The following is a 14,871-nucleotide window of genomic DNA, read 5'->3' on the forward strand; positions in this document are numbered from 1 at the left end:
ATGGGAGGACTTGGAGGCGGGAACAGCTTTACTAAGGAGCCTACACCAGGCGAGTAGGCCAAGCTTGAGTTGCATGGACACAGGGCCTTCAGAAGATGCTGCGTTGGTGCTGCAAACACAGGCGGGAGAGATCACCCTCCCAAAGTCTGAGGAGCAGGGGGCTGGGGTTCTGATTTCACCCTGAGTTATGCAATGTGGATCAAATAAAAAGCCCCTAGGAAGGCTACAATAACAGAAACCAAGCCTGTCATGGCTAAAATGGAGGATGGTTAACATAATACAATTTGTGGAAGAACAGAGTTGTCCATTTTTGAGAGCTGGAAGTAGGTCATGAAAATGGGAGGGGGCGGGGCAGCAAGTTGAAATCTCAGTCCTGAAATGAGGGATGGTCCCTTGAGGACACAGGCCCAGACAGAGGCACCAGGGTCACATCTGTAGTGAGCACAGGCTATCATGCCCAGGGGGCTTACACGCCTCCTGCTCTCTATAACATTACCTGGTTTAGTGGCGGCAAGAAGAATCAGAGGGGGATCCTGACTGTGTCCTTCTGATGAGGAGACCGAAGCTGTAATACGTTAAATAACCTCTCAGTGGGGAGGTAAGAGGTGGAGGTTAAGAAAGAGTATGACTCACAAGCAGGAGCAGACTGGGGAAGGGGGCTACCCTCGGATATCGTGAGGACAGGCTGACCCACTGAGGCAGCCATCCGGGGTGTGATGGATTTTCAAGATGCTTCTCCAGTATCAATCCCCAATTTCTATCTGTACTCCATCGGGACTTTCTAAAACACAAACAAAGCAGAAGTTTAGATATAAATCCAGTGACTAGGACAGGTACTTCACAGGAAAGGACACCCACATGGCAACCACAGACACAGATGCGTGGCCTCATTGCTTATGACAGAAACGCAAATGAAAACCTCACCGAGATATCGCTACACACCCATCAGAAGGGCTAAAGCGGAAAAGACGGACAGCATCGAGCTCCGGGGAGGCTGGGAGCAGGTGGAAGCTCGCTGCTGTCACGGCAGCGCCAGTGGCATGACTGCTCCAAAAAACCTGGCCCACGTTCGGTCACACACGCGCTGGGAGCCAACACGTACCTGCACGCACACCCAGCACACGCGCTCGGGAAACACACACTCTAGGATAGATGTCCTTTCTGTAGACAGACAGTTGAGTCTCTCCGAGCTCCTGTGGTAGGATCGGCTCCAGCCAGGGGTCCCAAGTGCCTGGGGCACCCCCAGCAGAGCAGGGAAGCACAAAGGTTTGCTGAGATGAACAGGACCACAGGCAGCAGATCTGCCGCTTTCGTTGGGAGCAGATGACAGGCAGCATCAGGTGGGAGGAAGAGCAAGAGGCCAGCTGAGTAGCACTTTTTCTTTTTTCGCTCTGCTCTACTGAATGCAGACAGATCAGGAGATAAAAGTCAGCAAGCAGTTCAGACCACCTCGCCATCCAGAGACACAGTGACTTCAGCTGAGAGCCGGCAGTTACGCCCCCTGATCCTGCACCAAGAGCTCCAAGGAGCGAGCAGGGCACACACTCAGGATTTCAGAAGTGGTTCAGGGCTGCTAACACCCCTGCAGGGCAGCAGATGTCCTCTGAAAGGTGCCCAAGTAACTCATATAACTTAGACTCAAGCATAGAAGACTGTAATTTCTAAAAGCTATCCATGTGAACGCCAGGTACGTTGAAAACACACCTACGGGGGTTTCACTGTGGGATTACAAGCACATAATTTCATTTCCCCCAGTCTTAGAAGGTGGGATGCCTTCCTTTCTGATGCTCAGGGTGTGACCCTGGGTCGGGACCCTGATGCATCCCTGCTTCTAAGATCTGCTCACCTTCTCATACTTCTTGTGTTCTGACAGAGCTGGCTTGTCACACGAGATCACCGGAGCCTTTTCTCCCACCCCCTACTTCCCAGCCTGCCCTACACAAGCCTCCTGACGGGTACCAGAATTGGCATTAGAGACAAACTCTCTGCCTTGCAGTCTTTTAGCGAAAACTTCCATCGACAGCGACACAAATTATGGCAGGAAAGGACAAGCTTAGGAAGCTGCATTAAAAACATGGATGGTCCCCAAAGCCTTGATGTCAGCTGGCAAGAAACAAAAATTCCAATAGCTGTAAAGCCCAAGACTAGAGAAAAAAAACAGAGGGCGGGGGACTCTCTTGCCAGTATTTTTGGACAGTGAATAAACCAGCTGCAGGAGACGGGAAAGGAGCCAGGAATATAAAGTGAAGGGGGTGGGGAGAGGGTGGTGGGAGCCTTCCAAGTCCAAGATGTACGTAGCGGTGAGATTTGGACATCCTTGGGAAATTTCAAGGCAGCGAGCCTGGTGATTTAAGGAGTGAGCCGGGGAGAGGACGCTGTTTTGGTCAGTGCTTGGCTCCAGGGGCCTCCATCAGCTGTGCTTTGTAACAATCACCACATCAGGCCATTCTGCAAAAGCAGGCTGACAACTGCAGCCTGGACTTCATAAAAGCTTGTCTGCCTCCTGCATCTCCGCAGGAAGCACCAGGACCACTGCGAAGCAACCCCCCGCCCCTCAAGGCCAGCCCCTTCTCCTCCCATTCCTCTGGGCGGTTCTCGAAGGTGAGAAACCTTGCAGAAAACTACAGGGGAAAGAGAGCCTGTCACTTCTGTTCAGAAAAGGAAATGCAGCTACGCAGTTATTGTGAAAGACTGGACTGAAAGAAATACTACCAAGGCGTAAATACTATAGGAGCTAAAACATCTTGTTCCTCTCACTCGGAATAAACAAGGCTGGATGCTCTTGAGAGGGCACCGAACACCTCTAGCTGTGAGCACAGCCTCGCTGGGGCAGGGCGGGCACCGGCAGAGATGGCCCTGATGCGCAGGGGGACCCGGCCCCCATCCCTGGCTGCTCACAGCCTGTGGGCCTCGGGGAGGCAAAATCCACAAGGGAAGGGGTCTACCTGGTAACCCACCTTCCTGGCATAATAAATTACAATCACCTTTGTGTTTAAAAGGAAAAGACAATATTAGGTGTGTGTTTTGAGGCACTGGAGAAGCAGAGGGATGGCATTCTCTCAGACGCATGTGTCCAGACGGGAAGGTGGTCAGGCACGTGTTTCGGGGACTGGTCTGCTGCAGGCATGGAGGGAGGATGGGGCCCAGAAGGTGTGGCTTTCCTGGAGCTCAGAGGCCAGAGGGGGAGGACGCAGTGAAAACAAGTGAGCAAATCCATGTGAGTAACCACAAACCATCCTGATACCTGTAACGTTAGGGCACAGAGAGAGAGTGGGGAGCAGGCATCTGCCGCTGGCCAGGGGCTCAGGGGAGGAGGCCTGTCCCAGGAGGAGACACAAAGAGGGGAAGAAGCACCGACCAAGGTCTGGAGGCGGGAGCATTGTGTCTGGGAACAGAAAGGAGGTTCAGTGGGTTGAATGAGGGGAAGATAAACCTACCCAGAACCTGCAAATGTGACCAGGTAGACATAATTAAGGATCTCTTAATGATGAGATGAGATCAGCCTGGATTAGGGTGGGCCCTAGACCCCATGGCAAGTGTCCTGGGAAGAGGAGAGAGGGTGTAAGGGCACAGAGAAGACACCAGTGAGGAAGGAGGCGGAGGCGGGAGCGGTCAGTCTATGGGGCGGAGGTGGCCGCAGCCACCAGAAGCCAGTAGACAGGCAAGGAACGGATTCTCCTTCAGAGTTTCAAGGAGGAACCAGTCCTGTGAAATCCTTGATTTCAGACTTCTGGTTTCCAGAATGGTGAGAGGACACACTTCTGTTGTTTTATGACACCACGTTGTGGTACTTTATTACAGCAGCCACAGGGAGCTCATTCAGAAGCCATGGTCACACCTGCTCAGCACTGATAACATCTTATTCTTGCAAGGGTTGCCATCACCTGAACACAATCCCACTGCTGACCATCTTGTTCTGGCTCTGAAGCCTGGCTCCTATGATACCACGCCAGCACCCTCTAATGGGGGAAACTGAGGCCCAGAGAGAGAAGGGTCTTTCTTGAGGTCACATGACCAATAACCAACCAAGCCAAGCCCAAATCTCTGCACCGTGATTCCAATCCCAGAGCTCTCTTCTTGGGCCCAGAGGTGGAACTACTGGAACTTCATCACAGAGCAATGGAAAAACTGAAACCACGATTAATTTCTTACCACTTAGCTAAATAGGTTATCTAATCACCTACGGTGGCTAATTTTATGTGTTGACTGGCCACGGGTGCCCAGACTGTAAGTTATTTCTGGGTGTGTCTGGGAGGGTGTTTCTGGAGGAGATTAGCATCTGGATGGGTGGACTCCTAAAGCAGGCACCCTCCCCAGTGTGGGTGGGTCCCTTCCAACCTGCCCAGGACCTGAAGAGAACAAAAGGCAGAAGGAGGCCTCTCTGTTTGAGCTGGGACGTCTCGTCTCATCTCCTCTGGCCCTTGGACTGGGCACAGCTTGGACATTCATCCCCTGGGCTCCCCTGGTTCTCAGGCCTTCAGACTCAGACTGCATCATACATGGGCCTCCAGCGGGTGTGGTGGGGCTTCTCAGCCTTCATAACCACGTGACCCGATTCCTTATAATAGTTCGTGTATCTTTAAATCCTATAAATCCTAACACACCACCTACGCTTTCCATTGAGAATTCACTTCTAAAAGATTAAATACCCGAGGCGACGGAGAAGATGGCGGAGTAGAAGGACGCTCGCAGGTCACCCTCTCCCACGGATACACCAAGACCCACATCTGCAGACTCACTCAGCCAACCAGAGCACCTGTGGAACTCCGACAGAACATCGCCCTCTTCAAAAGATAAGGACGCCAAAAATCTGGTAGGAGAAAAGGAAAAAAGAAAGAACAAAAGGCAAAGCAGCGCGGGGCGGGTCCCGCGGGGAGGGAGCGGCAAAGGAGGACTGGCACTCGCTCGCTGGGTCTCCCCTCTCCAACTGAGAGGCCAGCGGGACGGAGGGGGAGCCTCCGAGGCTCGGATCTGTACAGAGCAGCCCTTGACTAACAGAACTAAGTTAAACGGGCACAGAGCGTCCCCCCGACACCCAGCCTGAGACGCGGGCCGGCAGCGGTGGGCAGGGCCAGGCTGCACAAGCCGGGCGGAGGACGGGGGCAGCTGCACCGAGGCAGCCCCGGGGGACTGCAAGGGGCTGCACGCTGTGACTGTGGGTGCATAGGGCAGAACAACCTGGGCCCTCCATAAAACAGCAAGGTTGATGTGCTCTCGGGGGAAGGGTGCACACCCCCATCTCTGAAAACCCGCGGAAAGTTTTCGGGGGAAGAGAGGCGGGGCTCAGGCACAGCCGCCATATCCTCCGCGCTGAGCACTCAGGCGGGGGCGGGTGCGAAACCTGCATCCGCACCGAAGGGCTTAGCAGCCTCAAAGGCCAGACTGAGACTGGCCTGCAGCCCGGGGCAGATAGGATCCTTCCATCCTGGTCCCTCAGAAAACTTGCTCCACAAAGACAAACAAGGAGCTGGGTTTTGGCTTGGAGCAGGGACAGGTCTTCCCCGAGCCCACCTACGGAGCGCCGACCAGGGCGGAGCGCGCAGCCGCACAGAGAGCGGAACTACCGGCGGCGCAGGTAGAGGGAGAGCGGCCCCCCCCCCCCCCCCCCCCGCCTTTCGGGCAGGAACACAGCCCCTGACCGAGGTGCTGGGAGGGGGCACGACCCGCCCTCCTACCTGGCCAGTCTGCAACATCTGACTGCGGCAACCGGAGGGGCAGCGACCCGCCCACCCACAGCAGAGAGCTGCACCTGACCCAGTGTTAGGAGGAGGCGCGATCTGCTTGCCGACAGGTGCTGGGAGCAGCACAGAAGAGGGCGCCAACGGAGGGCCTCTGAAAACAGCAAGCTGAGCTTCCAAAACAGGACAAAGACAGAAAGACTTCACAATAAAAGCACACAGAATCCAGGAGAACACCGACAAACCCCCCCCCCTTTTTTTAAATCTGTTTTTACCTGTTCTATTTTCTATTACTCTCATAATTTTTACTTCTTAATTCATTTCTATTTCTCTTGGGTTTTTATGTCCTGCTATTGATTAGACACAGGTTTCAAATACATCTATTCATCTCCCCCCCCCCTTTTTTTGTAAAGGTTTTAAAAGGACGTCTCAACCCGATTAATACTCTGCTTCAACTCACTCTTCTATTATTCATTATACACTGTTTTCAAACCCTCTTTCTCCCTTCTTTTAAAATTCTTTCTCTCTCTCTATTTTTTTTTCTTTTTTTCCTAAGTTCTATTCCTAAATAGGCATTAGATAGATAAAATCCTTAAGGACCAAAATAAACAACTGATACTCCATAAACCACAGTGCCAAAGAGGTATGAGCAAGATGAAGAAGCAGAGAAACCTTCCCCAATTAAAAGAACAAGAGAAATCCCCTGAAAGAAAGATCAACGAAATAGACATCGATAGCCTACTAGATCAAGATTTCAAAAAAGGAGTGATTGAATTGCTGAAGGAATTAAAAGAGATAGTGTTTAGAAATATAAAATATGCCAAAAATGAAATTGAAGCTATAAAGAAGAGCCAAGTAGAATGGTTAAACTCATTGAGAGAGATGAGGAATGATCTAACAGCTGTGCAAAGCCGACTAGATAATGCAGAGGAACGAATTAGTGATCTAGAAGACAGGGCAATAGAAAGCACCCATTCAGAAGAACTACAAGAGAAGCAAATAAAAAATAATGAAAATAGCATAAGGGACCTATGGGATAATATAAAGCGTCCCAATCTTCGCATAATAGGGGTCCCAGAAGGAGAAGAAAGATCAAAGGGGATTGAAAAGGTTTTTGAAGAAATCATGACTGAAAACTTCCCAAACTTAAAGAAGGAATCAGGTATCCAAGTACAGGAAGCTCAGAGGGTCCCAAACAGGAAGAACCCAAATAGACCCACACCAAGACATATAATCAAGATGGCCAGAGTCAAGGATAAAGAAATGATTCTAAAGGCAGCAAGAGAAAAGCAAAGAGTAAGTTACAAGGGAACCCCCATAAGGCTCTCAGCTGATTTCTCTACACAAACACTACAGGCCAGAAGGGAGTGGCAAGATATATTCAAAGCCCTGAATGAAAAAAAGATGCAGCCTAGGATCCTTTATCCAGCAAGGCTATCCTTGAGGATAGAAGGAGAAATAAAGAGTTTCACAGACAAAAAAAAGCTGCAGGAGTTTAGCAACACTAAGCCCATGCTAAAAGAAATATTGAAAGGGCTACTCTAAATAGAAAAGCAGCAGGATGCTACAGAAATGAGAAACGCACAACTGGAAAGGTGATAACTCATGAATTACAAATAAAGTAAACATGAAATTATAAAAGAAGACATACAAATCACTGAGAGTGGGAGAGAGAGGCAGGGAAATATAGAATATTTTTTTCTTTTTTAATTTTTTTTAACAGTAGGATGGGTTTGAGATCATGTTACTATCAGTTTAATAAAAACAGTTATAGTAATGGGTTGATAGATTTACAAAAAAGGGTAACCACAAGCCAAAAATTTACAAAGGAGTCACAAAAATTAAATAAAATCCATGATAATACAAAGGAAAATTACCAAACCACAAAAGGAAGAAGAAAGGAACAAAGAGGATATACCAATTCAACTGCAAAGATAAGTTCAAAATGGCAATAAACACACATCTATCATTAATTACTGTAAATGTTAATGGACTAAATGCTCCAGTCAAAAGACACAGAGTGGCAGACTGGATAATAAAGCAAGAACCTTCAATATGCTGCATACAAGAGACCCACTTTAGGGAGAAGGACACATATAGATTGAGAGTGAAAGGATGGAAAAGGATATTCCATGCAAATGGAAAAGCCAAAAAAGCAGGTGTTGCAGTACTGATTTCAGACAAAATAGACTTTAAAACAAAGGCCATAAAGAAAGATAAAGAAGGACATTTTATAATGATTAAAGGAGTGATACATGATGAGGATATTACACTCGTTAATATATATGCACCCAATATAGGAGCACCTAAGTACATACAAGAATTACTAACAGAGATAAAGGGGGATATTGATGGGAATACAATCATAGTTGGAGATTTTAACACTGCATTAACATCACTAGACAGATCTTCCAGACAGAAAATAAACAAGGCAACAGAGAAATTAAATACTACAATAGAAAAACTAGATTTGGTGGATATTTTCAGAACATTACACCCCCCAAAAAATAGGATATACATTCTTTTCAAGTGCACATGGAACATTTTCCAGGATCGATCATGTACTTGGGCACAAAAGAAACCTCAACAATTTTAAGAAGATAGAAATTATCTCAAGCATCTTTACTGACCACAATGCCATGAAACTGGAAATCAACAACAGAGAAACAAAGGAGAAAAAAAGGAAGGCATGGAGATTAAACAATATGTTATTGAAAAAACAATGGATCAATGAGGAAATCAAAGCTGAAATTAAAAAATACCTTGAGACAAATGATAATGAAAGCACAACCACTTAAAACCTATGGGACACAGCAAAAGCAGTGCTAAGAGGGAAGTTTATAGCGATACAGGCCTTCCTCAAAAAAGAAGAACAATCTCAAAGAAACAATTTAACCCACCACCTGAATGAATTAGAAAAAGAAGAACAAAAAGCCCAAAAAGCAGCAGAAGGAAGGAAATAATAAAGATCAGAGAGGAATTAAATACAATAGAGATTAACAAGACCATAGAAAAAATCAACCAAACCAAAAGCTGGTTTTTTGAAAAAGTAAATAAAATCGACAAACCTCTGGCCAAACTCACAAAGAAGAAAAAAGAGAGAGCACAAATTAGCAAAATAAGAAAGGAAAATGGAGAAATTACAACAAACAAAATAGAAATACAGAATATCATATGAGAATATTATGAAAAACTATATGGAACCAAACTGGATAACCTAGAGGAGATGGACAAGTTTCTGGAAACATACTGTCCACCAAAACTGAATCAAGAAGAATCTGAACACTTGAACAATCCGATCACTAGAAAGGAAATAGAAATAGCAATTAAAAACCTCCCTACAAATAAAAGTCCAGGACCGGACGGCTTCATCGGGGAATTCTACCAAACATACAAAGAAGAACTCATACCAGTCCTTCTCAAACTCTTCCAGACAACTGAAAAGGAGGGAATACTCCCAAACTCATTCTGTGAAGTCACCATCACCCTGATACCAAAACCAGGCAAAGACACTACAAAAAAAGAGAATTATAGGCCAATATCACTGATGAACATAGACACCAAAATCCTCACCAAAATTTTAGCAAATAGAATCCAACAACACATAAAAAAGATTATACATCATGACCAAGTGGGGTTCATCCCAGGGACACAAGGCTGGTTCAACATACGCAAATCAATCAGTGTAATACATCACATCAACAAGAGAAAGGACAAAAACCACATGATCATCTCAATCGATGCAGAAAAAGCATTTGATAAAATTCAACACCCATTTATGATAAAAACTCTCGCCAAAGTGGGTATAGAGGGAACATATCTCAACATAATAAAAGCTATATATGACAAACCTACAGCCAGCATAGTACTCAACGGTGAAAAACTCAAAAGCTTCCCACTAAAATCTGGGACAAGACAAGGATGCCCACTATCACCACTCCTATTCAACATAGTCCTGGAAGTACTAGCCACAGCAGTCAGGCAAGATGAAGAAATAAAAGGGATCCAAATTGGAAAAGAAGAGGTAAAAGTGTCATTATATGCTGATGACATGTTACTATATATAGAAAACCCTAAAAGGTCCACACAAAAGCTACTAGAGCTGATTGAAGAATTCAGCAAGGTAGCAGGTTACAAAATTAACGTTCAAAAATCAGTTGCATTACTTTACACTAACAATAAATCAACAGAAGAAGAAAGTAAAGAAACAATCCCCTTTAAAATAGCACCCAAAGTAATAAAATATCTGGGAATAAATCTAACCAAGGAGGTGAAAGAATTATACACAGAAAACTATAAACCATTAATGAAGGAAATTAAAGAAGACTTTAAAAAATGGAAAGATATTCCATGCTCTTGGATTGGAAGAATCAATATTGTTAAAATGGTCACACTGCCCAAGGCAATCTACAGATTTAATGCAATCCCTATCCAATTACCCAGGACATATTTCACAGAACTAGAACAAATCATAATAAAATTCATATGGAACCATCAAAGACCTAGAATTGCCAAAGTATTACTGAAGAGAAAGAAAGAGGCTGGAGGAATAACTCTCCCAGACTTCAGGCAATACTATAGAGCTACAGTCATCAAGACAGCATGGTATTGGTACCAAAACAGACATATAGACCAATGGAACAGAATAGAGAGCCCAGAAATGAACCCACAAACTTTTGGTCAACTCATCTTTGACAAAGGAGGCAAGAATATACATTGGAATAAAGACAGTCTCTTCAGCAAATGGTGTTGGGGAAACTGGACAGCAGCATGTAAAACAATGAAGCTAGAACACTCCCTTACACCATATACAAAAATCAACTCAAAATGGATTAAAGACTTAAACATAAGACAAGATACAATAAACCTCCTAGAGGAAAACATAGGCAAAACATTATCTGACATACATTTCAAAAATTTTCTCCTAGAAGAAATAAAAGCAAGAATAAACAAATGGGACCTAATGAAACTTACAAGCTTCTGCACAGCAAAGGAAACCAGAAATAAAACAAGAAGAAAACCTATGGAATGGGAGAAAATTTTTGCAAGTGAAACCGACAAAGGCTTGATCTCCAGAATATATAAGCAGCTCATACGACTCAATAAGAAAAAAATAAACAACCCAATCCAAAAATGGGCAGAAGACCTAAACAAGCAATTCTCCAAGGAAGACATACAAATGATCAAAAAGCACATGAAAAAATGCTCAATATCACTAATTATCAGAGAAATGCAAATCAAAACTACAATGAGGTATCACCTCACACCAGTCAGAATGGCCGTCATTCAAAAATCCACAAATGACAAATGCTGGAGAGGCTGTGGAGAAAGGGGAACCCTCCTACATTGCTGGTGGGAATGCAGTTTGGTGCAGCCACTATGGAAAACAGTGTGGAGATTCCTCAAAAGACTAGGAATAGACTTACCATATGACCCAGGAATCCCACTCCTGGGCTTGTATCCAGAAGGAAATCTACTTCAGGATGACACCTGCACCCCAATGTTCATAGCTGCACTATTTACAATAGCCAAAACATGGAAACAGCCTAAATGTCCATCAACAGGTGACTGGATAAAGAAGAGGTGGTATATTTATACAATGGAATACTACTCAGCCATAAAAACCGACAACATAATGCCATTTGCAGCAACATGGATGCTCCTGGAGAATGTCATTCTAAGTGAAGTAAGCCAGAAAGAGAAAGAAAAATACCATATGAGATCACTCATATGTGGAATCTAAAATACAAGAACAAAAACAAACAAACAAAAACAAAGCATAAATACAGGACAGAAATAGACTCACAGAAAGAGAATACAGACTTGTGGTTACCAGTGGGGTGGAGGGTGGGAAGGGATAGACTGGGATTTCAAAATTGTAGAATAGACTACACTGTATAGCACAGGGAAATATACACAAAATGTTATGATAACTCACAGAGAAAAAAATGTGACAATGAGTGTGTATATGTCCATGAATAACTGAAAAATTGTGCTGAGCGCTGGAATTTGACACAACATTGTAAAATGATTATAAATCAATAAAAAATGTTAAAAGAAAAAAAAGATTAAATACCCACCCACGAGGTGTCAGGCACTCTGCTGGGTGCTGGAGGGAAACGTTTTAATAAGACACAATACATAGTGCCAATTCTTAGAGCACTGTCAGCAAACACGGTGTTCTTGGCCTTGACTAAATTGTGAGCCTGCATTTTCCTTTAATCCGGAGGTTCTCAACCTTGGCTGGGCATTGGAATTTGTCTGGGGAGATTCGACACCTCTGATTCCTGGGTGCCACCCCTGGAGTTTGTGATTTAACTGGTCTGGGATATAGCTGAGGCATCAGCATTTTAAAACACAAGATGGGTTTGCGAATTATTCATCAATACGAGTTAATTGTGGATAGAAATCATTTCCTTTTAGTCAATTTATAATTCACTCATTTTCAAAATTAACGTGGTGTGGCTGATAGCACACAAGATGTAAAAAGAGATTATTCTAAGAAATGTCGAAAATGGGGAATTTCAGGAGACGAAGAGAAAAAAAAATCTGTGATAAAGAAATTATTACAATTGGGCATAAGATCTAGCCCTGAGTTTTTTGGAGCAAATGTGTAAAGGTGAACAAGGGTCATGGTGTCATCACAATCAATTAAAACAAAAAAAGCCTATGGTGAAAAAAAGCAAAAAACTATGCTCTGCCTAACATTTCTAACAGGACAGGTGAAAGATACTTGGATAAAAGAGAATGGAACCCACAAATGCTTGTGACTCATCAACCGCCAGCCTGCGCCCAAACCAGCTCATTTGGAGGTCAGTTTCATTTTCCTGATGGTCTGCAGGCTGCCCTGGGCTGACTCTCATCTAAGGCTGCTGTGAATCAGGACAGGAGGAACTGTCATGCAGCCGTCTCGGGAAACCAGTCTCCCAAGGCCCATGCAAGGAAGAGGAAGGAGCCAGCTCCCTGCATCACTTACCGCGTCTGTTACAGAACGAGGTCTGTTTAAGCCGAGATGCTTGGATGCACACCAGGCCCCTGCACTGGACCTGTGGTTCAAGTTCACTTTCCCTCCACTCAAGAGTCTCAGTGGGAGACAGAGACTGCTTTACTAAGGCAGTGAGAGCCGCAGTTTGGACACCCCAATGGATCGAGGCTCCCTGGAGAAGGGGGACTTACGGAGGGTTGTCGCATTTCCTCTGCCGGAAGCGGGCTCCCGTTCCGCACGTGCGGCTGCACATGCTCCAGGCGCCCCACAGGCTCCAGTCTCCGTCCACGTGCTCCGGGATGGGCGTCTTGCTCACGCACTCCCCCGCGCGGCACCACTGAAACACAGCAGGGCGGCCGGGGGGGCACTCAGCTCCGCGGCAAACCTGCTCACCCGCCCGCTCGTAGCTGCGATTCCCTCCATGCGAAAAATCGCCGTGCCGCCCAAACCTGATTTTTGTAATTTACACAAAAGTAGACTATTTCAGGGTGTGCCAGTTTGCTCACTCCGGCGACATTCGTTACATACCAACCTGACATCTCTGTCCCTCTGGGGTTTGGATTTTGCCCTAAACTTCCACATGGATGTGCTCAATGGAGAGTCTCTAAATTCTAAGAAAAAGGATTCATCCACATGGCTCATGGAGAGACCTGATCTTCTGCAAACTGTTTAATGTGAGTCTCTCTCTGGAAGGCAGTATTTCCTGGCTCTGCAGTTTTGAACTTCAGGGTTGAGTTTGGTCCCTGGAGATGACACAGCTGGCTCCATGTGGGGGAACCTTGCCCTTGCTGTGTATAAGAGAAAGCCAGTCCTCTAAAACAAGTTCCCAGTGTGTGTGGCACAAACCCTGGGGCAGGAGACGTGATTCAGTGGTTCCCAATCACAGCATCTCTCTCAACCCTTAAAGACTAAAGACAAAAGTCTTGGACTGTGGCTGTTGGCTCTGAACACCTCTTCAAACACTAGCCAAACTCTCTTGTTAGTGAAGAGCACGCCAAAGGCTCACTCTCTCAACCTCTAGCTAGAATTGGATAGCAGTGTTCTCATTAAAATTGTTTTATGATACCTTTTGTGTACGTTAAAGATCCTGTTTCTCCATTTATGATCCACTGATACAAAAGTTTCAAGTAAATTCACATATGTAACAAAAGGAGTTAATTTAACAAAAATATTAACTCAATGATTCTTATATCTTATAAGAAAAAAAGGAGAGAGGTGATATAGGTGTCACTCTGTGCCCGGAGTGGGCTCCCCAAGCATTTCTGGGGTGGCCCAGGGGGCGCTTCAGGGGCTCCTGAGTGCAGTGCAGACCACCTTTCAGGAGAGGTGCCCAACGCCCAGGGGACATGGGCTGCCTGCTGGGGACAGTGGGAAGCGAGGTTACCTTGTCTGCCCCACACTCTGTGCCGTCCAGGGGAGGGTCCAGTTTGGTCTTGCAGGACGTATCTCCTTCCACCAGGCACCACAGTCCAGCGCACATCAGATGCTGCTGACAAGGGAAGGAGCGTAACTGCCAAGAACCCCGCACACAGGTTACAGTGGGGTTGGAAGGTGGGGCCCAAAGACCGGTGTGGGATTTGAAACATGAGAGGAAGAAAGGAGGGTCATGAATCTGGATGTCATAAAAAAAAACACATGCATCATGTCAACTAGTCTATTCAGCTCAGCAAAATTCCGTGCATTTACTCCTAGAAGCCCTGTGCCACGGGGATTTGGCTCAGCGGTTCCAGCATTAGCTATTGAGGGCTTAGGAGGTGTCCAAGGCAGGTTGCAGCCGGGGAGCCATTAATAAGCAGACAGCTGCCATTTACTGTAGGGACGTACAAGGTGGCTTCCCAGAGGTCGTACAGAGCACGTGGGAAAGACCCTCACCACCCGAGCCGCCTCAGGGAGTGCTTGCTCTGGAGCTGAGGCTGGGGCAGCTTTATGCAGCCTCCGAAGTGAGAGCCCCCCATGGGGTTAAAGGGGCTCAATCCTCCCTGGGGCCACCTGCCTTCTAGCTCAGTTGAGCTACTCAATTTCTTTTCTTTCTTTTTTTTTGCAAGAAATGTAAACTTCTATTGAATTCCCTTGGAAAGTACCACGGGGATCGTTCATCTCATTCAACCAACTCTCTGAAAATCCCCTTTCACCACCTTCCTTTCCTCTATTTCTTATGTGGCTCAACAGACACGCCACCCTTGACCTCTGTCCTCTGTTCTCTCAGTT

The 14,871-nt window shown here is 45.9% G+C and overlaps 1 protein-coding gene across 1 annotated transcript in view; it reads right to left on the bottom strand.

Moving 5' to 3' along the window:
- The window catches only part of ADAMTS17 (ADAM metallopeptidase with thrombospondin type 1 motif 17), a 304,068-nt gene that overhangs the window by 100,967 nt on the left and 188,230 nt on the right, over window positions 1-14,871 (bottom strand). Inside the window, exons 12-13 of the mRNA XM_032468854.1 lie at window positions 14,048-14,152; window positions 12,855-13,000 (exon numbers count right to left, since the gene is read on the bottom strand). Coding sequence (XP_032324745.1) covers window positions 12,855-13,000; window positions 14,048-14,152 — 251 coding nt within the window. The remainder of the gene's footprint in view (window positions 1-12,854; window positions 13,001-14,047; window positions 14,153-14,871) is intronic.

The sequence above is a fragment of the Camelus ferus genome, chromosome 27, assembly GCF_009834535.1.
Source record: "Camelus ferus isolate YT-003-E chromosome 27, BCGSAC_Cfer_1.0, whole genome shotgun sequence".
Lineage (NCBI taxonomy): Eukaryota > Metazoa > Chordata > Mammalia > Artiodactyla > Camelidae > Camelus > Camelus ferus.